Here is a 24,337-nt window from a genome sequence, read left to right on the forward strand (position 1 = left end):
CTATGAGGCCAGACCAGACAGGCTAGTCTTCACTCTAACATGCAAGATTGAGCTTGGGTAGACCTGAAACTATCAATAGTTCACTATGTGTTCTTCCTTGGACTGCTTACTGTTGCTACTAAGATTCTGGAGATGCTCTAACCCAGTTGTCTTGCCATCACAATTTGGCCTTTTTCACAGTCATCAAGATCTTTATGTTTGCCCATTTTTCATTTTTCTAACATTAATAGATTAACAGAACTGATTGATCACTTGTTGCCTAATATGTCCCAATCAATGTTATTAATGTCAGTGGCTTTTAATGTTATGGATGATTGTTGTGTCTATATCTAATCTTACTATTGCCTTTGAAATTGATCTAGTTGCCTTTTCATTAAGAAATGTTAATGAAGTTAAAGATGTTTTTGTCTTATTTTGATCTGAATCCTCTGAATCTGTGCTGTTGAACTCAACTGCTCAACTATGCTGAATCCTAAACAATTCCTAATTCACTGCCATCATGACCATATTTACAGTAAATATCCTTAGCACACTCTCCAATTTTTAGCGTAACTTGTTTGAAATCTTGATCCATATCACTTCTTTATAGACATCTGTGGAAGTATCAATCAGCTTCTTCTATTATTTATTGTTTCTTCTTGAAAGAAAGAAAGAAAGAAAGAAAGAAAGAAAGAAAGAAAGAAAGAAAGAAAGAAAGAAAGAAAGAAAGAAAGAAAGAAAGAAAGCAAAAATCAATACTGGCAATCAAGGGCACACAGGAAGCTTTGCTGCCTAAGATGGACTGTGTCATCTGTTCCCTAGTGACCTGCCTACAACAGAATGCTTTACCCAGAATAGCTGTGACACATGAAGTTAAAGCAGCAGTAAACTGAAGTTTTTTTTTTGATGGTGGATTTAGATTTGTGACATAAGGTAAACGGAAAGTCCTTTCATTGAGGCATTTCCAAAATTAGAAGGTCAGAATCAAAGAGGTCACAGAGGTTACAAACACAGAGCTCACAAGGTGGAGCTAGAGCAGGCGGTAAGGAAAGCTACAAGGTTGTGTGTCTATTATTTAAAAGATTTAAAAGGTAAAAGATACCTCAGATTTGGATTTCGAATAGAATAGACTCACAAATGCATTACATCGTAAGTGCTTTCATAAATGTCAGACAAAAGGCCTAGTCCTTAAAAAAGGGTCTAATATTATTTTTTCCTAATATTTCTGATATTTTTGGATATCTCCCCTTTTCTGCTTTCTTTTATTGTTTTCTTTTCTTTTAAGGCAATGCTTTAAGAAACAGGACATTTAACTATAGCTTTATATACCAAATTCACCTTTGTGTCATTTGTTCATTTTGCCTACATATACCCTATCATATGGTAGATTTATGGCATATGTGTTCTGCCATCATCCTACTTTGGGAGTGATACACAACGCTTACAGCCAACACAGATATTTTTGGTGTAAGGACGCGTTAAACTTAGACTGAACTAAATCACAGACCCCATCATGTGCAGGGGCAAACTATTGCGCATGCGCAGCGTACACCACGATAAACGAACGAATGAATGAATGAATCCGGAATCAATCAGTCGATGATTCAATGTATCAATACATCATTTAATCAGTGAACTGAAACATTCAAAACGGTTACACATTAAAAAAATCTAAATATGAAATCTGTATAGTAAACAAATGTGTTCTCTTGACTGCAGATTTCATTGTCGAAATTCCCAATTTTATAATTCATTTCATAGCTTTGTGATTCGGTTAGATTCTGTAAGCTCCGACTCACGCGCGCCCCCGTCTGATATATAGGAAAAACTGAGAGAATGTGTGTGTGTGTGTGTGTGTGTGTGTGTGTGTGTGTGTGTGTGTGTGTGTGTGTGTGTGTGTGTGTGTGTGTGTGTGAGAGAGAGAGAGAGAGAGAGAGAGAGAGAGAGAGAGAGAGAGAGAGAGCACTAGCACCAGTTCAGCGGCAGGCTCGACACATCAGTGTGCTCGACTCTCTTGCTGTGTCTCGGAGCTCCAGTACACACGATCCGACTCCGACAGCAAGGTTTAAAGCGACTCGGATCTCAGTGCGCCTGCAAACGCGACTCCGCTTTTTCTTTTTTTTCCAGCTGTCTTGAATGTTACACTGAAAATGGCGATCTGCACTCAGTCCTCGGGTCTCTTCTGGCTCTTCTCTGTGCACACGGTGTTGATTTTCTGTGTGTCCTGGCCCGGAACGGAGACGCTCCGCTTCCCGCAGCACTACACGTAAGTGAACTCAGTACGCGGTTCTCGGGGGCGGACAGGTGGCTTTAGCGCGTCACCGGCTTAAGCGCGAGACGCTTTTTAAATGTCGCACCGTACGCGACACGGAGGTGTGTGTTTGTGCGCGCGCGCCTATGCGTGTGTGTTATGGTAGAATGAATCCCGTCTCCCATGGTTCATCTTGGTGCTTGTAGCCTACGACGCGCTCACCATCTCTAGTCATTAACATGGTGTTCATGAGCGACTCACAGGTGGCCGCCGTTACCGAATGACTCGCGCCTTCAATTATTGATCAGAGCGCCGTGTTTTTGCTGACACGTTAGCAAGCGTGGCGATGGAGAGAAAGCACGAAAGCTGCCTTGTGTATCAGCTACTTTTAACACACACACACACACACACACACACACACACACACACACACACACACACACACACACACAAACACACACACGCTGTTTGTACACTTTTAACACCAGAGTTTCAGCTGTCCAAGCCCTTCATGTGTGCCACATCAGGTACTGAGCTTGTTCTAACACAGGGACTGGAGGTACTTTCAGTGCGTTTATTGTAGAGTCTGAGATTAGTTTTTCTTTTGTAAAATTCTAGTTTATACATTCACAGCGGTTTACATTTCGACCTGAGATATAGTCTAATAAACTAATAATTACGTGATTGTTTTTTGACTCCTGCACTTTGGGTATCTTGTTAACCAGTTTATATGATGGTTAAAATTAATATTATTGAGAATATTCCAATGAAGCATGACCATGAGCCTGTTTACATGCAGGACCATATATATGAATGTCATTTAAAAGTGAAGAACTGGGACGTACATTGTAAATACGGTAATACACATTCATATTGACACCCACTGACTTCAGAAATAGAAAGTCAGAGACTGGGTTTAAGTCATTCAGGCTGCTGGGTCTGACTTGTGGAGGTTCTGGCTGTGTGCCAATGTGCTTCTGGGTTCTTACTCAGAGCAAAGCAAAGCAAAGCTGTGTTCAAACTCTAGTCAAGAATATTGACAATCTTCACAAATTAGAGATAAACCAACAGCACTGTTTTCCACGTTCGGTGAATATGTATATATATATATATATATACAAACAGGTATGATACAACATAGTATAATATTTTATGATATAGTTAGGCATTTTGTGCTATACTGAGAGAACACTCCTTTAAGAGAGAGAGGATTTGACCTCATTGTACAAACAACAGGTGTGTTTGTGAGTGGGTGGGAGTGTGTGTTTGTCGTTTTGCTCTACAAGGCCTTCTCAGAGCTCAAATTACGCAGCTGTTTGATAGTTGGATCCCTCTCCCCTTAAACAATGCTAGTTTCTATTGCCAAGTATGCACATTATTGCTATTAAGGTTGTATTGCATTATTTTCTGGCAGGTATTGCAAGCACAGTCGTTGAATCTCTGAACAGCTTTCCTTCTCCTGATCACACTTTTTCCACTTCATTGTTAATCACATTTATAATGTACACACTTGGAGATACATATACGTTCCCCTGACATTAATTTGCTCTCCTCGTGGTTGGAAGCATATTTATCAAGCTCAAATTTATCCACTTTTTCATGTTAATATGTGTAGAAATACCAGATATTCTGATGACCAGCTATTCCTTGAGTGTATCGTAGCCTGCTGGCTAGTTCTAGAAATGTGTCACATTACATAAAAACATTTAAATAACATACGTAACATATAAATAATAAAGATAACATCTAAATAATTCTGTTGGAGTAGCTAGTTCGCTAGTTCTGTTTTTGAATAACCAAGGATATTTCTCTTGAGGTAGCTATCAGGGTTTTTAAAGAGTTTTGTTTGAGGATTTTCCGTTTGGTAATGTCAGATTTTGGTGATTTTATATTTTTGTATTTTGTAACAAGCAACAAGCACCATAGCTTAGAATCTCTGTCCTTGCAGTAAAATTCCTTCTGTAATATAAGCAATTCCTCACATTATCATTCTAAAAGTCTGCTTAATATTCATTGCTAGTTAGTTAGCTAAAAAAATATATCTTTGTTTTGTTTTAGTTAATTTAGTTTAGTGTAGGTTGTAGCTGGTGCTGTGATATCAGTTCTCAGTTGGTCATCTTTACACTGCTAATTGCTAAGATAGTCTTATGAAAGTGTAAAGCAAACTTATAATAAACACCACGGGTACAACACTTTAGTCCTGTAGACTAGTACTGTAGAGCATGAATACAGCCTGCTAACATGCAGTTACATTCATGTGACTATATTACAAGCAGACAGATCTTTTTTGATGTTTGGTTATTGATAATACTAATTGTGATGCACCTTGATTTCATCTCAAATCTGTTGGTGGAGTACTAGGTTTGTAGAGCTTTTTCAGGGTCGGCCGTTCAGACTTCGAACATTGAGCTCTCCATGGTCCCGAAGGTCAACCTGGATTTAAAGAACAACATATGAATCAAAGATATGGCGTTAATTTAATATAAAAAATATATTTAATATATTTATATATTTATATATATCATATGTATTTTCATTTACTCGGGTGCTTGTACTTTCTACTATTTTTTGCTCGTAATTTAATTTTATTTTCATTCACGTTTCCGTTTACTTTGCTCTTTTTTCCAAGCAAGAAAAGTAAAGTTTTATGCAAATTAAGGGTGGGATAAAACCCTGTATTGGTTCTAACCCCAACCGTAGGTTCTTAACAAACATACCTTCTCTAGCCAATCAATAAGATGGAAGTAGATGACGCCACTGATGCGCGACTCTACCGTGTAGCGTCTGAACCTGTCTTGAGTAAGTGAGAATATGGATGATTATGGTCAGCTGTATGTAAACTATTTAAATATATATGTCACCTTTAGTTGACTTGCTTGTGCAAGAAATCAGTTGTAATTTGTCTAAAATGCTTCTTAAATGTTCCAGTTGTTTTTATGCATGTAGGAGCTTCAAAGTGTAGGATGAAGTTAGTGACATTGCTTCCCAGAGCAGCAGAGTACTGAAGTTGTGCTTCCAGAGATTGAGTGTATGCTGTGGCCGTAGGCACAGAATACGACAGCCATTAATCCAAAGTTTTAAACTACATGCAGCAAATAATGGAATAAATGTGTTTTCATTCAATTTATAGCATCATTCTACAATGCTTACATCTAATAACCCTAAATCCTTCTGCAGCTTTCATGGTGACATGCAACTCCATAACGATGCTGAGCTATATCTAGCACACAGAGAACAGAGATAAGAGTCTAGAAATAAATTACAATTTAAAGGTTTATTTTGAGTTTTTCTATTGTTTCTATTGATTCGGACAAGAAGCCATTGTTATAACATGATTATACAGTGTGCACTCTTTCTGGTCTTAATATAAAACAGCAATAGCCACTGCTTCCATAAAGCTTTATTTTCTTTCTTTCTTTTCTAAAAAAATGTAGCAAAAAAACTACCCCAATGGGCAGAAGCAAAGGTGAAGTGTCACATACTTTTAAAACATTACACAAAAAACTGTATTTCACAAATCAAACAAGTACATTGTGTATCATCAATAACACTTCTGTAATGGCTGCCCTGAGTATTAAGATTCTGACCAAGACTTTGTTGAAAGCTTTTGTTGTCTTTCCTGGTGTTTTGGAAGCAGTGTTTATTCTTCTTTTTCCACAGCCAGTCTGCCTCTGGAAAACGTCAGAGTAATACAGCCGACTTTCATATACTCTTAAAAAACTGCAAATCTAACTTTTTATAAAGATACCACCAGCATACACAGCCATGCCCTGATCACTGCTTGAATGCGTCCGTCTCTGATCCTGCGGCCCCTGGCCTGGTATCTGACTGACCTGTGCTTGTGGATGCATGATTCTGATTAAGAATTTGGCAAAATACAGAGAGAAAAGCAACAATAACACTATGCTAATGATGGTATAATGATGCACTATGATCAAGATCATACTCTTTAGCGTACTAAAGGGAAGTTTAACAGGATATTACAATAGACATACATACAAGAAGTGTATTAATCAAATTTCAAATTGAAATTTTCCAAGATAAATTCATATCGATTACAAATAACCATGCATAATCATCTACTTGTTCAAGACAGGTTCAAGCACTAAAACCCAGAGTCACGCTTTAGTGACGTCATCTACTTCCATCATATTGATTGGCTATAGAAGGGCTGTCTGTCGAGAACCAGAAGATTAATGGAGACTTTTATTATGCTCCTAATCTGCATAAATCTCTTCTTGTGACTTTTGATTTAAATTACGAGCAAAAAATAGAAGAAAGGGCAAACAGAGTAAAGTATGCAAGGGAAATAAAATTAGATTTAATCTCCTAGTATTTTGTGTACTTTATTATTTATTTATTTATTTATTTTATTTTTTCATTATTTAAATTTTTTTTATTCAATCCTATGATTCGCGCATATTCGCAGCCTCAATACTATCATTGCCATGGAAAAAGCATCACTTTCTGTGGTATGGAATTGAAATCACTTTACAGTTATTTCTACAGTAGTACTGTATACAATTCAGTTGCCCTTTAAAGGTAATGTCCTAATCATATGAGGTAACCCTGGAAGCAGGTTAACAGCTTGACTCATAGACTCTTTTCTTAGACTTTCTCTAGAGCCATGTTCACACTTCTCTGCTTTGTTCAGAGAGCACAGCGATCATTGTAACTATAACATTGCAGCTGTAGCTGTGTAACTGTTAAGCATAACCATTAGTTATGCCCAGTAATCATCTGATTTGTGCCCAAATTCTATCCTTGAAAGAAGTTGAAAGGAATGCTGTAGCATCACTTTTTGTTTGTTTGTTTGTTTGTTTGTTTTTGACCAGCTGCATTCTGACCGTCGTGTAGCCTCTTGCTTTAGTATTACATGTAAAACATTTTTTGTGTGAGCATAGACAATCTAGTCTAAGCCTGTATCTTGATACAGTAAAGCTCTTCTTTCAACTCATGAGCTGTGTGTTTTATCCAGACACCAGGTGCTCTGAAATTCCCCTTGCCTCCAAGCTGCCAGTCTCTCTTTATGCTGAAATAGAGATGATGAAACCAAACATCATAGGCTTTAGAGCATATCTCCTGCTAGACTTACTGTTATACACAGGCGGTTAGTGTGCTTATAAAGAGCCTTTTTGATACAGCATTGTTATATACAAGCACTTAAACATGATCTATCTATTTATAGTGAACTGGGATATATACCGCCAGCACCAAAAGTACTGGCACCCACGGTATTGTATACATGGGTAAGAAGGTTAATAAGAAAAAATGACATTGTGGCTAATTTGCTGGGTCCAAAATATACAGCTGTGCTAATTAATGGTAAAATATATCTTGGCCAATTTCACCCCAATCAGGCACTTTTGGTAACCATAAGCATATGATTGAATCTTTCACCACACTTCTTGACAGAATTGATGTAGTTCTTATACATTTTTGGCTTTCTGACATGGACTTTATCTAACTTTCTCACTTTTCCTTAAGAATCTGGAGATAATCTTCCTTCATCAACTTTCATTTGCTTTCTGTAAAGCACCAAATCCACAATGCTACCACCATTGTGTTTCATCTGACTACAGAACTTTTCTCCAAAAGTCTTGAAAACTCAAGACTACCATGTTCTTTACAAGTAAACAAAATGGCCTCCTAAATATATTATCATCTTAGTCTTTAGGAACAAAAGCCATTTTCATCCTATCACTCATCATTAATAAAAGCACTGCTTTTTAGCACTGTAGTAAGGACACCAAATTTGTACCAAGAAGGGATACACTTATTTCCAGGGATTTCAGAACAGCGTAACAGATATTGCGTCATCGGGCAGGCGTGGCCTATCTAACCATAACCGTAGTTTTTGGTTGTTGGTTTTTTTTTTCTTAACCGTAAGATAATAAAGCATAATACATATACAATATAAAATCTACCTGTATGACTGTTTTGTCCTTCATTATCCATCATTGGTATATTCTTTTTTTTGAAAGCGAACATCGACATTTACTAAATTCCACGTAAAGTGGGCGTGTTTCTGGAGGTCTTGGAAAAACGGCCACTTTACGTGGAATTTAGTGAATGCCGTACCAAGATTTTGTTTTTTGAGTAGTACGCAGTTTGGGAAATGGCAACCCTGAGAATATAAATATCCAGTCTGTGCGTTACTGTATTATAGAAGTGTAATTAGCATACATACCTTTTTTTTTGCTTACATTTACCAACTATTGCATAGAAGAAGCAAACCTCTTTCTTTTTATACGACATTCCTGTCTGCTCCAGCTGAATGAGTGAACAATGGAAGTAAGTATAAAAAAATCTAACTGAGTGACGCAGACATTACATTTCCATACATCCATACAGTATGCGCACGGCCACATACAGAGTAAACCCCCAATTTAGCACGTTGAGAATCTGTCGATGTTAAATAACACACACTTCACAGCACACAGCGCTCGGCCTCGTGGGCAGGATTAGTACACATCTAGCTTCAGAGAATATGCTGAAACAGTTTTGCTTAGTATTAAACAAAAAGAGCAGACATACAACAGGACACACCAGCACACACACATTCACGTGCACTGTGTATTGCTTGCGGTCAGAGGCGTTGTCACTAGCAGTTAGCATCAGTGGAGTGTGTAGCACACTGCTCCTTCTCTCAAGGGTTCTCTCCCTTCACTCGTAGTTGACCTTTTCTTAGCCGTTGCTTCTTCAGCATTGCTGCCTCAGTAAATCTTGTGTTGTTTTTGTGGTGCCTTGCTAGATGTAAATAACGTTGTTCCCACTTCAAGGTGTTCAACTGGCAAAGTAGGGAAGAAAAACAAAGACGTCATCAGAAAGTGTGTGTCTGAGCACGCTTTATGCTATCGCTAAATCACTTTTAAAGTTACAGGCCTGTGTTGAGCGACCATTAGTACTGTGCTACTATAGTGAACCTTAAACATTCAGGCAACAGCATGTAGTATAGCAAGTGTCTGATTGGCCTACAGGAAGAAGCTCTTCTTTATTCTTTCTCTGTTTGCTTTCCAGGAGCAGAAGCACTACCCAGACCACAATAGAGATATGAGCCCATTGTTGGTCCATCACTTGATCTTATCTTAAAGATACGTTAAGTTTATCAGTCAATCATCTAGGCTTTTAATATTATGAAACAATAGACAGGGAGTTATGTTTGGAAGTGGAAACATGAGCTCGCTCTTGGCCTTATCCTTTTTCTTCACAAAAAGGTCACAGTAGTTTTCAGTAAAGTCTGCCTGCTGATTGGTTAGCCGGGAATGGAAAAGTGTTGATAATTTGTTATGTGATATATCACAATATACAACACACTATGATTACCCTGGATACTTGAGCATATCATGTATTCACTAAGTCATTTTTAAGTCCTTAGCTCTTTTTATCTAGAGGCCAAAAAATGGAATTTGTGCTTGTTTGTGTTTTTGGGGTTTAAATGTTCAGTGTTGAGTTTTGTCATGTCTTTGTCATGTCACATGCCACAGTGGAGGTAAATAACTCATATGAAATTATATAAACTCAGGAATTCAGGAGCAAAATATTTCTAGAGAAGTAAATGGTGATATCAAACCCCAAAGCTTTCATAAGCAGCTAAAAGATTGAAATTGAAGGTGCAATTATCTGCAACCACTAAAATTCTGTATGAGGTTATGTGAACAGAGGTAAAAACACCTCACACAGTGTCCTAATTTTATATAAGACTAGCAATAAAAAAAATGTTTATCCTGATTGAAAATATCTATGTCGATTTCCATTCTGTTGGTGGAATGTACAGTGTACTGGTGAAAAGGGTCTTTAAATCATTTCAGGCTCTTTAAGCACTTTTTGAACGTCATTGAAATCATACAGTGGATTTTTGGATTATTTGTTTTATTTTAATTTTAATTAAAAGTTTTAAAAGTTGGTTTCCATAAATTATGCAGACACATAAAGGTTTTCTGGGTGACCCTGTTTCTCCTTTTCTGGAGTAGTTTTCACCTCCCAAAAACATGGCGGTAAATTGCCCTGTGTGGATAAGTGTGTGTGTGCGTGTGAGTGTGTGTGTGTGTGTGTGGGTGTGTGTGTGTGTGTGTGTGTGTGTGTGAGTGTTTGTGTATATCTGCCTCAGGCTCTGCACCCCTAAACCGGGATAATGTGGTTACTGAAGATGAATGAATGATAAAGGTTGTTAATACAAATCGTGATAAAGGATTTGGCAGTTATTGTGATATAAAAATGACATTTGGCAGCTGTAAGGTGGGGTTCATGTTAAAAATCCCACGTCTTAGCAGACTTTGTCTCCAGTTTCACCTCTGTGATTCTTTCTTTTGCTCATCACCCCATCCTTGTCATACAAATTAGGCTGACATTTTAAACTGACATTTATTTTGTGCCGCTGCGTTTGATGACACCAAGGCCGCTCCCTGTGCCGATGCAGGAGATGGAAAAAAGAGAAATTAGAGAAGGCCGCTATAGTCATCACAGTTTGGCTTAGCCAAATGCGATAAACGGTATGAAATTATGCGTGGGCGTTCTGATCTGATGCAGAGTGCTAGTATGAACTGGTGTGTAGACAGTGCTGGAGAGGTCTAATTGTGTTTGTATGTTATTAGCGCCGTCGTAATTGCTTTAATTGTAGTTCATGTGTCCTGTTTCGATGCACTTTCGCTGTGAGGTTTTTAGGAGAATGAGCGCGTATGAATCTGGGTTACATAAGATAATAAGAGAAACACCTAACAATGTCTTAAGCTACGTTGTGGGCTGTCGTGGGCTATTTTTTTTCCGGAAGCAATAGCCTGCAGTCCTTGGAGAAATGAAAGCACACTAATCTGCTTTGTGCTAAGTGCTTCAGGACTACCTATAGAGCTGTTAAAACCTGGTGATTGGTTTGTCTTTTACTTTCTCTAAATGCACATGTATGCAATTGTAAGGAGAAGAGTGAAAGATGAACCAACTAACTGTATTACATTTTTTTCCATTGCTTTAGGGCACCACATTTACGCTTGGTACACATGGTTGTCTGTAAAGGCTCTCCAAAGCAGTTCTGTCATTAAGTCCAGCTGAGCAATGCTCACAGTGTTGAGCTTCTTACATTTACATTTACATTTACATTTACAGCATTCGACAGACGCCCTTATCCAGAGCGACGTACATAAGTGCTTAAATCTCTAACATTGAATACATTAATGCTGGTTCACTAGGTTACATACTTAAGATACCATGAGTTTAAAACATTTGTTCAAAGTTACAATGAAAAAATGTCAAAGGTTGTATTTTTTTATTTTTTTTAAACGCAAAAGATAAGGAAAGAAGTGCTAGTTGAAGTGTTTCCTGAATAAGTAGGTCTTCTTAGACATGTATAGATATGGTGTACAGACATTTGGCAGATCAGGTAATACCTTTTGACTGGATATACACATCTGTTAGAGCAGCATGATTTAACTGCATTCAAGTCCTCTTGGGAAGTTCAGGAAGTCATAAGTACGGAAACAGAAAGATCTGAGTGGAATACAGTAGGTACCGTCAAAGTACGCGTTTTTGGCCGCACAGTCTGTATAGCATTAACATCCTGCAAACAGTTTTTCCCCACCCCCACCTCTGCCTCATCAAGTCAAGTGATTCTAAGGGTGTAAGAGATTTGGACACACACACACACACACACACACACACACACACACACACACACACACACACACACACAGTATCACTATCTGCATCTCCAACCATATTCAAACTCAAAGTTGTATTAATTATAAAACCTAGTTAGATATCAAGATTGTCTGCGTGCTTCGAGCATTCAGCAACATCACTCAAGTTTAATCTCAACGAGATTTAGCTCCTGCTCACTCCGTTGTACAACTGTACTATTAAACTATTAGCTTCATTTAAACCAGCGTAACCCTGACCAGGAATTCTGCTGTAAATGCACCGTGCAGTGCTGGAATTTCTCTTTTATTTTTTATATCTACGCTTGTTTATGTCAGAGTAAAACAGTTTAATTTTCAAACGTATGCCCTGTTCTATCTGAATAATACATTCATATTCAGTTACATCCTTGACGAGATGATGTTAGTCATTATGTTCATACATCCAGCGACTCGCAGAGATCCTTCATTTTCAACTGAAAACTTCCAGCGACATGTGAGACAGCAACTTTTTTTTGACTAAAAGTGGGCGTGTCCGGCGACGCAACAAAGTTAGTTAACTTTATTCAAATATGGAGCGAATTGGCACAGCGACTACGAACAAGGAGTGAAAACGGTATAGAGCACTGTTTTCATTGATGTTTCTTCTTCATCTCGTTTGATATGATGCTTACAGTATATACACTGCTGAATTTTATATACCTTGTTTCGCCACCCACTCCTAAATATTGTTACTATGGCAACCAGTAGTAGGAGCTCCTACTGAAGACTTTATAGTACAGTGACTAGCAATTTTAAAGAGTACCATTCAGTTTTTAGGGCTCCATAATTTAGTTTGTGTTGATGACTTAATAGTGAATCCATTATTATATTATACTTTTTTTTTTACTGTAGATGCATTATGAAGTGTGTGTTTGTCAGGATGTGTGAATTCACAAGACTGATGTTCACCTTCTCCCTTGTCTCGCTCTGTCTGTCAGTCCTCCTGTATGCATCAGCAGAATTTTGGTAGACATCTTATTGTGTTAAGTGCTTTTGGGAGTGTTTGTGTGTGTGTGTGTGTGTGTGTGTGTGTGTGTGTGTGTGTGTGTGTGTGTGTAGGAAGAGATATACTGTGCTGAAGTGAGTACACTTGATGTCGTAATTCCTGTGTTGGCTCCGTTTAGTGCTGCTTAGGGTAGCACTTGTGTCAGCAGTGGACTTTTTTTTATTGCAAGCAGTCGAGAGAGAGGGAGGGATAGGGAGAGAGAGGAGAGGGAGAGAGAGAGAGAGAGAGAGAGAGAGAGAGAGAGAACGATTGGGGAACAGGGAAATCTAAAATAGGAGCTTTAGATGCTTGATCGGAGAAGAGAGTGAGAGTAAATGTAGCAGAAACACACACGCAGTTGGTTTTTACCATGTTTATGAGTTGCTTCATTTGGTGTGTATTACTGTAGCTAAATGATCTTATACTTTGACCTTAAAGTAAACTGTTTGGCTGTTTTAGTAATTTATTTATTTATTTTTGTGAAAAACACTTTTCATTTACGGGGACCTGCCAAATGTCCCCACAAGGTCAACACAGTCACATGTTTCTGTTATGCTGTGGATATTTGGTCTTCACCAAACCTGGTGCTAAAAACCTATAAAACAGGATGCTATTATGTTAATAAAATTGTCTTTGGACACACACACACACACACACACACACACACACACACACACACACACACACACACAAACACACACATTCTATAAGTGTGTTCTAAGGCTGCATAGTGTAGATAAGCCTAATTTTCACACTGCAGGCCCTGGTTGTAAATCTCAGACCATTAAGGACTTTTAGATAAAGCTGTTAAAAGGTTCCTGTCACACTGCAACATTAGGTTGTTGTCTGCCGACGTCTGATACCTTCAACGTGTGAAAATACCCCATTGACAGTGAATGCATTTCTGTAGATATAGCCTGCAAATAGGAAATGTGCCACTATCACTTAAATTGGCAACACACTGCACACTAGTGTATATCAGCTTAAAATATTACACAATGAAAAGTCAGGCCATTTAAGAATTTCTGGAGTTAAATAACATCATGTAAAACTAAGATTATTCTTATCAGTCCAATTTTTTGTGTTTTGTGCAATAAGTATCAACTCTACACAATATGACATTGCCTTGAAATCTTGGTATGTTTACTAAAATATAATCTATTATATTACCAGATCTGCCAAACTGCCAATTAAACTAATTTTATACACTTAAAACTCTCCAATATTATTGTTTTAATCTGTTGTAAAACTTAAAGGTATTGTATAAGACAGGTTTTAAAGTTTCGTGCAGTTTTATCAATTCTACACAACACTCTGCACTGCCGAGACATTCCAGTGACATTTACTCCAAATATATTATATTACTAGTACTGCCAAAAATCATAAAGCATTTTAAATAACAAGCCTCTGCAGTTTAACATTAAACATTTTTAAACTCTTTATTATTAACTTTAATTAGCTTTAAAGGCAGGGTCTCCGATTTTTGAGAAATGCTTCAGAAAACTGAGTCGGGCCGAATACTAAACAAATATCAAAACAAACGTGTAGCCAATGAGCAGAAAGGGGCGGGTCTTGTCAAGATGGGCGGAGAGAGTGTTCAGTGCGCATGTGTGACATTAGCAGAAAGCGGTTTTAAGATTGACATGGAGGATAAAAACAAAGAAAGAAAGCAAAGAAATGCTTACGTTATCGCAAGAAGTAGGATGTGTTAATATAAGATCAGCTTTCCAGCGCTGGAGAGAACTGAAGGAGCGGGAAGTTGGTGCATATTCACAGATTGGAGTTTCCCGAGTCAATAACTCCTGAGCTAAACACTGTTACTACACAAATAACACCTCTTTTCTATCGTAGTAATGTAGAGAGGCAGCTACAACTGCGTTTTGCTAGTAACAGCGTTTAGCTCAGGAGTTATTGACTCAGGAAACTTGAAACTAATACAGTATATGTCGTCCTTTGCATGATTTTTGCTTGTTTGTTTATCTGCAATCGTATTGTTCTTCCCTTCAGCTATGATAAAGACACATTTCTTTCCATTAGTTGCCTGGATTTCGTATGTATGTGTGGGTGGAGCTATCAATACAGGGGTGGGGCCCATTTGGGTTAGGGGCGTGTTTGTTTTGGTGATTTCAAATGTCGACATTGGCTTTCAAACATCGGAGACCCTACCTTTAATTAAGTCAAGGTAAATAGAAAATATGTTTTTCTTGGCTAACAGTAGGCTAATTGGCTAATTGTATTAACATTAACATAAGTTAGCCTGGTTTTTTTAGGGAAGCTGAACCCAAACCAAATGGTAAAAATAATCTGTTTTTGGTTTTCGGTAAAGAGAAAAAGATTTCAACCTAAAAAGACAACGTAGCATCAAATCACTTGCTATCAGAGATATATTTAGAAATAATTGAAAGAAGAACATTAAAATGAATTCTAATTTCATTCCTGTTTAAAGTGAATCGTGTCCGTGGTTGAGATTAACTAGGGGAAAAAGTGACTGACCTCTTCCAAGAAAAAGGGTTGATTCCATACCAGAGGGTTTTGTATACAGGCTTCCATCAGCACACGGCAGTAATATGAGCCATCCAGTCTCTCCATGCTGTAATTCCCACAATAATCACTGCTGAGATCAGATCCCGCAATGTGCAGATAAGCTGCCAAGTCATCAGTTACACCGAAAGCTGTCACAGCTAACTAAGGTTTGTGGGAAGTGCAGGTGCTACAAGCAAATGATGACAATTTACCACATCCTGTCTCCTAGACCTGGACGTTGAAACAGTTTTTCTGGGTAAAACCATCTCTTTGTCAAATACAATGAATACAGGGACAGGACGAGTTCTTTGACGAGAGAAATATTAAACCAGAACACTTATTTCAATCCAAAAAAACCAGAATCCGAACCCAGGCCACATGAAAATCATTTAGTAAACTTGGATATATTTCATTCTGGCCTGTGTCCTGCAAATCATCTACTGATTTACACAGTTGGGGAAAAAAATAATAACAGTAATAATACTTTTCCTTAATAATGTGTAGTTTTGACTTAACAGACTTCAACAAAATAGATTAATCCTAGTATGAATCTCCTGGATTTTACCTTACAATTCACAGTTATAGACAGAATATGATTTATAATCACACTCTTCTTCCCAGATGAGGATTATTTCCCCTCATGTCTGGTTTCTTTCAAGGTTTTTTCCTCATTATAAACTCAGGGTGTACAATTTTAAAAATGTGTCCAAAAATATATTAATCCTAAATTGGTCATATTTTCTAACTAATTATATCCTAAATTTATATATTTTTGTAAAGTTGCATTGTAGCAGTGTCTGTTATCTAATCACTATACAAGAAAGTTACATAAAATATTAAAAAACTTTCCAACTAAACATTTCAAATTCAGCCCAAAGTGTTTTACAGTGCGAAAGAAAATGAAAAACAACCAATAAAAAAGGTCCTAAAAAATTGGAAGAAACATAAGGTAGTCAAAAATAAAACATGAACGAATACAAATAGGAATACTATATACTATAAATTGGCATTATTAGCAGGCAAATATTAATACACAAATATAAATAGCACTGACAGATCAAAACTAAGTATAAAAATATAAAACATGTTTTTTTTATAAATTAAAAATATCTAATATAAAATATGTAAAAATAGAGTAACTGTCCAATAGTTTAAAAAATCTAACAGGAAACAGAACAAAACATCGGGATGTGGTAGCCTAGTGTTTAAGACGTTGGACTACTGATCGGAAGGTCATGAGTGCGAATCCGAGTTTCACCAAGCTGCCACTGCTGGGCCCCTGAGCAAGGCCCTTAACTCTCAATTGTATAAAGTGAAAATATGTAAGTCACTCTGGATAAGGGGGTCTGCTAAATGCCATAAAATGTAAATGTAAAAAAATGTAAAACAAACAACATGGATAAATGAGGTGTTTTCTTTTAAAAACACCAAATGTTATGCATGTCTGATGATGAATGTTTAAAAGAAATGGCTGCATCCCAACTCTTATTATGTTTCATCCATTGAAATAAAGAGATTTTAGGCATTCAGAGAAGTTTGAAGGTGCTGCATCAGTTCACATCAGTTGTTAACTTTCTCTCTCTCTCTCTCTCTCTCTCTCTCTCTCTCTCTCTCTCTCTCTCTCTCTCTCTCTCTCTCTCTCACAGGATGATGCACTGGGCGAGCTGTATAGAGAAGGAACTGGACAAAGTTCTTCCACAGGTCACAGGAGTCCACCAGTTGAGAACAGTAAGTCTTACAGCTTGGCTGTTACACTTACAGTAATGGATTAGCAATTTATTCTAACGCTGTGTTCACACATACAGCGACTCACAGTGATAAAGCAACCAGAGATCCTTCATTTTCAATGAGAGCTGAAAACTTCTGATTACAAATGAGCAACGGCGACTGTTAGAGACTAGTGGGCGTGTCCAATGACGCGACAGAACTGAGAAAAGTTTCAGCGCAGCAACTAGCAATGAGAGTAAAGACAGTAAAGCGCACAAGAGCACACACTGCTTCTCCTTCACCTTGCATAGCGCTGATACATTGCTGAATTTTATATACAATCGCCAAAACTCCGTTTGCATTTTCGTGGCAAGAAAACTAATTTGTTGTCAAGTGGAATGCTAGTTGCACCATCTACTGATAAACATTATTACTATGTCAACCAGTAGTAGCCTAGTACAGTGACTGGTGATTTGAAGAAATCACTGTATTGAACATAGCTTAAGTACAATGAGAACAATCAGGATTTTTTACAGCCTTAACAAATAAGAAAAAGGAAAAAGGTAATAATAATTCTGCCTCAGAAATTTCATTATCTGTAGAGTACGATGCGGTTGCTGTGTGACTTGACTGTTATCCTCCGTGCTTCTGAATGACAGTGACTGAGAACATTAGTCATCGCCTGCCTCCTGAGACTGTTTTTCTGTCTGCACAACTTGATAACATTTTTTTCCTCACACACTCACACTGTATCTCTTTTGAGTCACTCAGTATGGGAGCCTGATACTCGGCATATGGTTTGGCACCACAGCTTGTGTGTGTGTGTGTGTGTGTGTGTGTGTGTGTGTGTGTGTGTGTGTGTTCACAGCCTTCAAAGGACTTTAGCATTTCCTTTTTGCAGCAGCAGTGTTAATTGCTAAGTTTTGCATGGCATAGAAATGGCAGCAGATTACGATGACAGTTTTTCTCAGGGCCGTTATCACAGGGCTTGTTATGGTTCACTGCTTCAATTGCGTATGGGATTAATCTGGGATTTTTTAAGCAATATAACAGTCCATGCTGGTTTTGGACCCTTGTAATAGCAGCATGTAAAAGTCACCTGGACAACTAATTAAAATTTGGACCAACAACGAAATATAAGTATATATATTCTAGAATAATATTAATGAAGCCTCAAAAAAAAAGTGGGTGCTATTTATTCATCTTTAAAGAGCTTCTCTGATTTCAAATCAATGCCAGATGAGTCCCAAAACACTGTTGCTATGACAACATACAACACCTTCACAATTAGAAGCAGTCGACTAGTCTGTCCTAATCATTGTATGTTAGCAATCTAATTGGGTAAGAATGCCTTCAGATTTTTTTTTTTTGCGGAAAACTTTAACTGTTTTTTTTTTTTTTAACTTTTACCAGTGAAGACACATGTAATTACTTTCCGTAAGAGCTGAACTCATGTTTGACACATGGATAGAAAAAGGCTTTGGTTGAATGTGTTGTGATGATGTCACAGCAGGAAATCCGCGGTCATTTCCGAATATCGGAAGTTGTTTAATAAGTGATTGATAAATCCTCGAAGGACTGATAATAGGAAAAAAAATGTAGAAGGTAAAAGTAAAAAAGTGCATTCAAAAAGTGAAACAGTTTATTTTTCAGAATTTTTTGGTGTAAAGAAAGATAGGAATACGTGATTGTTCCCAATGAGAAAGGCATAAGCCGTATGCCACTGCGACAACATAAAAGCCCAGTGTGAATAAAATAATAGAAGGAAGTAGGAGGTAAAAACTGAGGCAGTGGCGTCATTAGGCTGCATTATTTTAGCGCGTAAGCCCTGAATGTGTTGCACAGTGTAATGACTGCCTAGTCCATGCTTTATGATCGCACTGAAACTTCTTTCCACCTTATATAATCACACAGCACTGTGTGACATGCAATGAAAACAAACTGATACCCAGACCCATTAAATATCTATCTACCTACCTACCTACCTATCTATCTATCTATCTATCTATCTATCTATCTATCTATCTATCTATCTATCTATCTATCTGTCTGTCTGTCTGTCTGTCTGTCTGTCTGTCTGTCTGTCTGTCTGTCTGTCTGTCTGTCTGTCTGTCTACATATCAATCTAGCCTCACACTCCACCTCGCCCCCTCCGATCTATCAATGCTCGACTGGTCCCACCATCTCTCAGGGTAAGAGGTACAGTAGGTATACAGCAAGACTCTTTTCTGTTCTGGCACAGCGGTGGTGGAATGAACTTCCCCTAGATGTCCGAACAGCTGAGTCACTGGCTATCTTCAAATGACGAGTGAAGCTCTTATTTTCACTGTTTGTTTTAAGTATTTAAAAAAAATGCTATAAATCCTCACAACAGAGATAATAAGTCGAGATAATAAATAATATCCAATCTGTGACCTAGTGATGTTATTCATTAATAGAGACTTTAAAGCAGTTGGTATGTCACTCTGCCAAAATGCGGTAAATGTAAATGTAGAAGAGTACTTAATTATTCCTTAAATGAAAACTTGATTTCACAACACAAGAGCAACCGCCAAGACATGGACACGAGAGCAGCACAAGACTTAAAGTACACAATAGACTCATATACTGCAGCTGGACAATGAAATTGAAACACTTGGTTTTAGTTCACAATAATTCATTATTATGGTGTAGGGTTTCTTTTTTCAGCCAATACAGTCTTAGAAAGGACACATACAAGTCTTGCACACTGTCTAGGGGATATTGAACCATTCCTCTTACAGAAAGTCTTCAGGTGATGCTGGTAGAGGAACACATGGGGTGTTTTAGAGGACTTGCTTCTCCAAAAGTCTTGCTTGTGCATTGGTGTATTATTCTTCTGATACATGGCACAATCTTCATAGTACAGTGCTTAAAATAAATCACAAACGAATAAAAAGAATGAATCTACAAATAAACAGCTCTTTAGGTATTTACAGACTAAAACCAAAAGCACTGTACAATAAATATGAACTGTCTGTGCATATTATTATCATGTACATGTATATTATGTGGTTAGCAAAAATTCAGAAACGCATAACTTTGGAGCTGCTCGATTGAAAGAGACAATGAAAATTCCAAAAATGTATTGTGTCGATGTTCTGTTTATTTTGATGCCTGAGTGATAAACAACATATTTCACTCGGTTTTTATTTTTTGTTTTTTTTCCTGCATATTTAGAAAGAAGTTCTATTTCAAGCTCAATACTTGAAGTTGAGTTTGGTTTCATTCAACAGGAAACCACTGAATACCAAAAATATCAGATAATCAATATGATCTTGGTGAAACTGTAGAGACATCAGATTATACAGTGATGTGTGTGTACTGTTATCATTGGAATTTAAAACTATACTGTAATAGAAATCTTCGGGCACAGCTAAAAATAAGTAGGATCTTTTGTGTCCCATATTTGGCCTGCAGATGCTAATCAGTTGTGAGCGGAATAAGTGAAGTACTTCTGAATGTTTATTTCAAAGAAAAAGAGAAGACACAGATAATAAGAACAAAATAAGACCAATGTTTGTGTCATGATTGAAGAAGCCTGGCTCTACACAATGACACAGCATGAGCGAGTAATAGATGCCTCACTATGAATGGCAAGGGCAAGACTAAGAAACCTTCTCAGAAAATGTGATGAAATAATGAATGTGTTGGAACGAAGACGATTCAAGGATGAAATTACATATAAAATAAATCAGTACAGATTCTTCTACTACAAACCCTGCTTGCTGAAGATGGTCTGAATTGAACCCTGTTGTGTTTTCACTCCCCGGTTCATCTAGGCAGGTAAGAAAACAGCAGTTGCACACCAAAAAAAAAAAACAGCTCACAAGCATCTGAGCAAGGACGTCTCTGTCAACTTTCAGTCCAAACTCTAGCGAACATGTTGTGTATCTTTACTTACTTTAGACATGAGTTGCCTCACTGAGAAAAAAGGAACATGTTGTAAGTCAGATTTAGGAAAAATATTATAGCGTATAGTTTTTTTTTCAATAAAACGTGATTTCATTGCTTACAACAAGCTTCATTTAAACAAGTTTGTAAGTACTAGGTGGAATTGTGAGATTCAGCAACGAGACTTGTCAAAGTGTTCTAGCTTCAGCATCGTCTCTTGTGTGCATTCGTGATCGTAGCCACAATGTCTGAATCATTTTTGCTCTTTCACAGTAAGGTCAAAGATATTTTTTTGTGCCATTCACAAACTGCTGCATTTTACTTTTTTGGGAAAAATAGGGCAGAAGCTAAAATATGTTTGGATTTCCTGCCAAAATGAAAAACTAACCGGAGGTGCTGGAATATCATCTCACCCCAGTGACTTACACGCAGTAAACACCAGATCAGAAACAACATAGTATGCGAATTCATGTCATCGTTTCTAAAGGACGCCAGACTTATTCAGAAAAGACAGAATGCAGGACGGCCTGCTCCACTTCCCACAACTTTTTTTTTCTTTTTGGAAGAAAAAACACACACAAAGATGAAAGCCACCATCTGGATCATGCTTATTCAAAACTCACTTTGAAGACTTCATCCTGGGTAAAGTCCTACCATGCATTGCAAATCCATTTCTTGTCTGAAATGTCATAGAATTCTCAAAGGAGGATTTGCCCATGGGCCAGTGCTGCTTTTCTGCAAACTGAGTTAATTAAATGCCAAGAAAACCTTGCCTTTCGCTGCTGTGCTCTGTTCTGCTGTGCAGGACATTTACAGTGACCTTGTCACTCCCAGGACAAGAAGGGTTACAACAGCAACTGTTCCTCTTCTGCACAAGATGTTCTTCACCTTCTCATCATGTCAATGTAAACCTAGAAATGAATATTTTCAGCTCGGAATTTTATGCTTGTTACACCAGTGTCTCCGCGGGGACATTTCTGTAAAGATTTGGTTCCATAAAATAGCCTGCTGCACTTCTTTTAAATAACATTTATACAGTTTTTATGCCTCTGAATCTGCCATTATGTTTTCAAATAAAGTCCATCTGTCTTTCCATCCGAGATTTTCATTAGTATGATATCTCAAGAAAGAGTGGTTGAATGTGTATATGATGATTTATACACATTGATCACTGTAACGGAAGGGGACACGGTGGATTAGTGGTTAGCACGTTCGCCTCACACCTCCAGGGTTGGGGGTTCGATTCCCGCCTCCGCCTTGTGTGTGTGGAGTTTGCATGTTCTCCCTGTGATTGGCATCTCTGGAAAATTGTCCGTAGTATGAGAGTGTGTGTGCGCCCTGTGATGGGTTGGCACTCCGTCCAGGGTGTATCCTGCCTCGATGCCCGATGACGCCTGATATAGGCACAGGCTCCCCGTGACCTGAAAAGTTCGGATAAGCGGTAGAAAATGAGTGAGAGTGAGTGAGTGATCACTGTAACATGTATACTGTATGTATTGATTAGATATTAGAATGGTTTCAAACAGAGTAAAGGTCAAATGTCAGAAATAGTTTTTCCTTCCATAGCTACTTTCCTTCCATAGCCTCCTTCCAAAGATTTTAATTAACATCTAAGATGAAGGACACAGGAACATCCACCTGTCCATCCATACATCTATTCATCCATCCATCCTTTCCTCCATCCATCCATCCATCCATCCATCCATCAGTGTATCTATGCATCTGTCCAAGATTGTAGTTTTTTTAGATACCTCCAGAGCAAATTGTTGAACGTTAGGACAATTACACACCCTGCTTTTTAGAGCATTTGGTTTATGACCTGGTGCATTTTCTTCTTTGGCTCAGTTTGTTTAGACATTTATGAACACAGAGCAACACCAAAATAAAACAAATTCTGGATCAGTTTACTTGTGGTGAGAAAGAAATCCGACCCAACGAGCTATGTAGCGTAATATGAATCACGGGTTTGGTGACTGAGAATTCCTGCCATGAGTTACAGTAAGCTCACAGAGCTGCTGATTATCAATCTTGAATTATGACGGATATGAGCCGAACACCACAATAGACATTTACGCTTAGGTTTATGGCATTTAGCTGACACCTTGATTCAGAGAGAACATTTTACATGTGATTTGCATAAACAGATTTTGGTAAGCTTTGACATTTTGTCATGTGTAAGCAAACCAAGCCAATGGCAAAATACAATACTGTAACATTATTAATGTCTCATTTATGAGCAAAGCACACATTAGCAGTTCTGAAGATACAGTTGATCCAAACAGGACCAAGGTCACAACAAGGTCAAATGTGTGGAATAATTTTTCTTGAAACACTTCCTTCAAGCTTGATGTATAATGTAAAGGTATTTCTGGCAAGCAAGCATATGAGGAAAATATGGTAATCAACTAAAATTGTAATCTTTCACGCGGTCATCTTTAAACATTTTTACGACTAGATTCTCCAATTTACTCTTTATTTTTGCTGCTTATTCATGTACTTGATGTAAGTAACGGTTGATTTTCTAATCTTCTCTACTCTATTCATATACGCAGCGTGCATGCTTTGGTCTTCTGCTGCTCAGCACGTGCGCGTACCTGGCGAGAAATGATACGGGAAGCGAATACGTCGGCCAGTTAATGGAGCAATTTTTCCGTTTAGTTGTGTTTGTGTCTTTTTGTGTTTGCATAGCTTTGAGGGGAAAAAAAAGAGAAAAAGAACAGGTAGACGGATGGGACAGGCGGAATACTGCTAGAATGTTTGCACATGAAATAGTTGTGTGTGTGTGTGAGAGAGAGAGATAGAAAGAGAGAGACAGAGAGAGACAGAGCGAGAGAGAGAGAGAGCATTTATCTCCAGCCCAAACAGGAGTCATCACAGGGTGTGCTAAATGGCCCAGCATGTACAGAAAAAGTCATTTTCTAACTGGATGCCTCTCCCTGTACGTGCATCTGATAGAAATCTTCCCAGGGCTACAGCAGGCCGCTAACAAGATGCTTTCCCTTCACTTCCTCTCTTCCTTCATGGCCAGTTTATTCCAATATTTTCACCTTCTCCCTTAAAAAGTTAGAGTCTGAAAATAATTGAATGTGTGTTATTTTTCTTCCGAACTTACTTCCATGACGCTAAATAGAAAAACCGATTGCATTGCGTTTGGCATGTCTGTGAACTTACTTCACGCTTCTTCTGCTCTGAGAATGGCAGCTAGGCAGAGTGAAATCACTATTCAATTATCTGAAGAAGAAATGGCACATAAGCGTTTTAAAGCCTTATCTCTCAGGACCCTTCTGTAGATCCAGATATTCCTCCTTCTTG

At 37.9% G+C, this 24,337-nt stretch overlaps 1 protein-coding gene across 2 annotated transcripts in view; it reads left to right on the forward strand.

Annotated features, from left to right (window-relative positions):
• The first annotated feature begins 1,895 nt into the window (after window positions 1-1,895).
• The window catches only part of cacna2d2a (calcium channel, voltage-dependent, alpha 2/delta subunit 2a), a 209,966-nt gene continuing 187,524 nt past the window's right edge, over window positions 1,896-24,337 (forward strand). The window contains exons 1-2 of one of the 2 annotated variants that reach the window (XM_027147165.2): window positions 1,896-2,245; window positions 17,053-17,134. In XM_027147165.2, coding sequence (XP_027002966.2) covers window positions 2,130-2,245; window positions 17,053-17,134 — 198 coding nt within the window. In that variant the 5' untranslated portion in view covers window positions 1,896-2,129. The remainder of the gene's footprint in view (window positions 2,246-17,052; window positions 17,135-24,337) is intronic. The other variant, XM_027147166.2, reaches the window with a different exon arrangement.

The sequence above is a fragment of the Tachysurus fulvidraco genome, chromosome 5 (assembly GCF_022655615.1).
Source record: "Tachysurus fulvidraco isolate hzauxx_2018 chromosome 5, HZAU_PFXX_2.0, whole genome shotgun sequence".
Classification (NCBI taxonomy): Eukaryota; Metazoa; Chordata; class Actinopteri; order Siluriformes; family Bagridae; genus Tachysurus; species Tachysurus fulvidraco.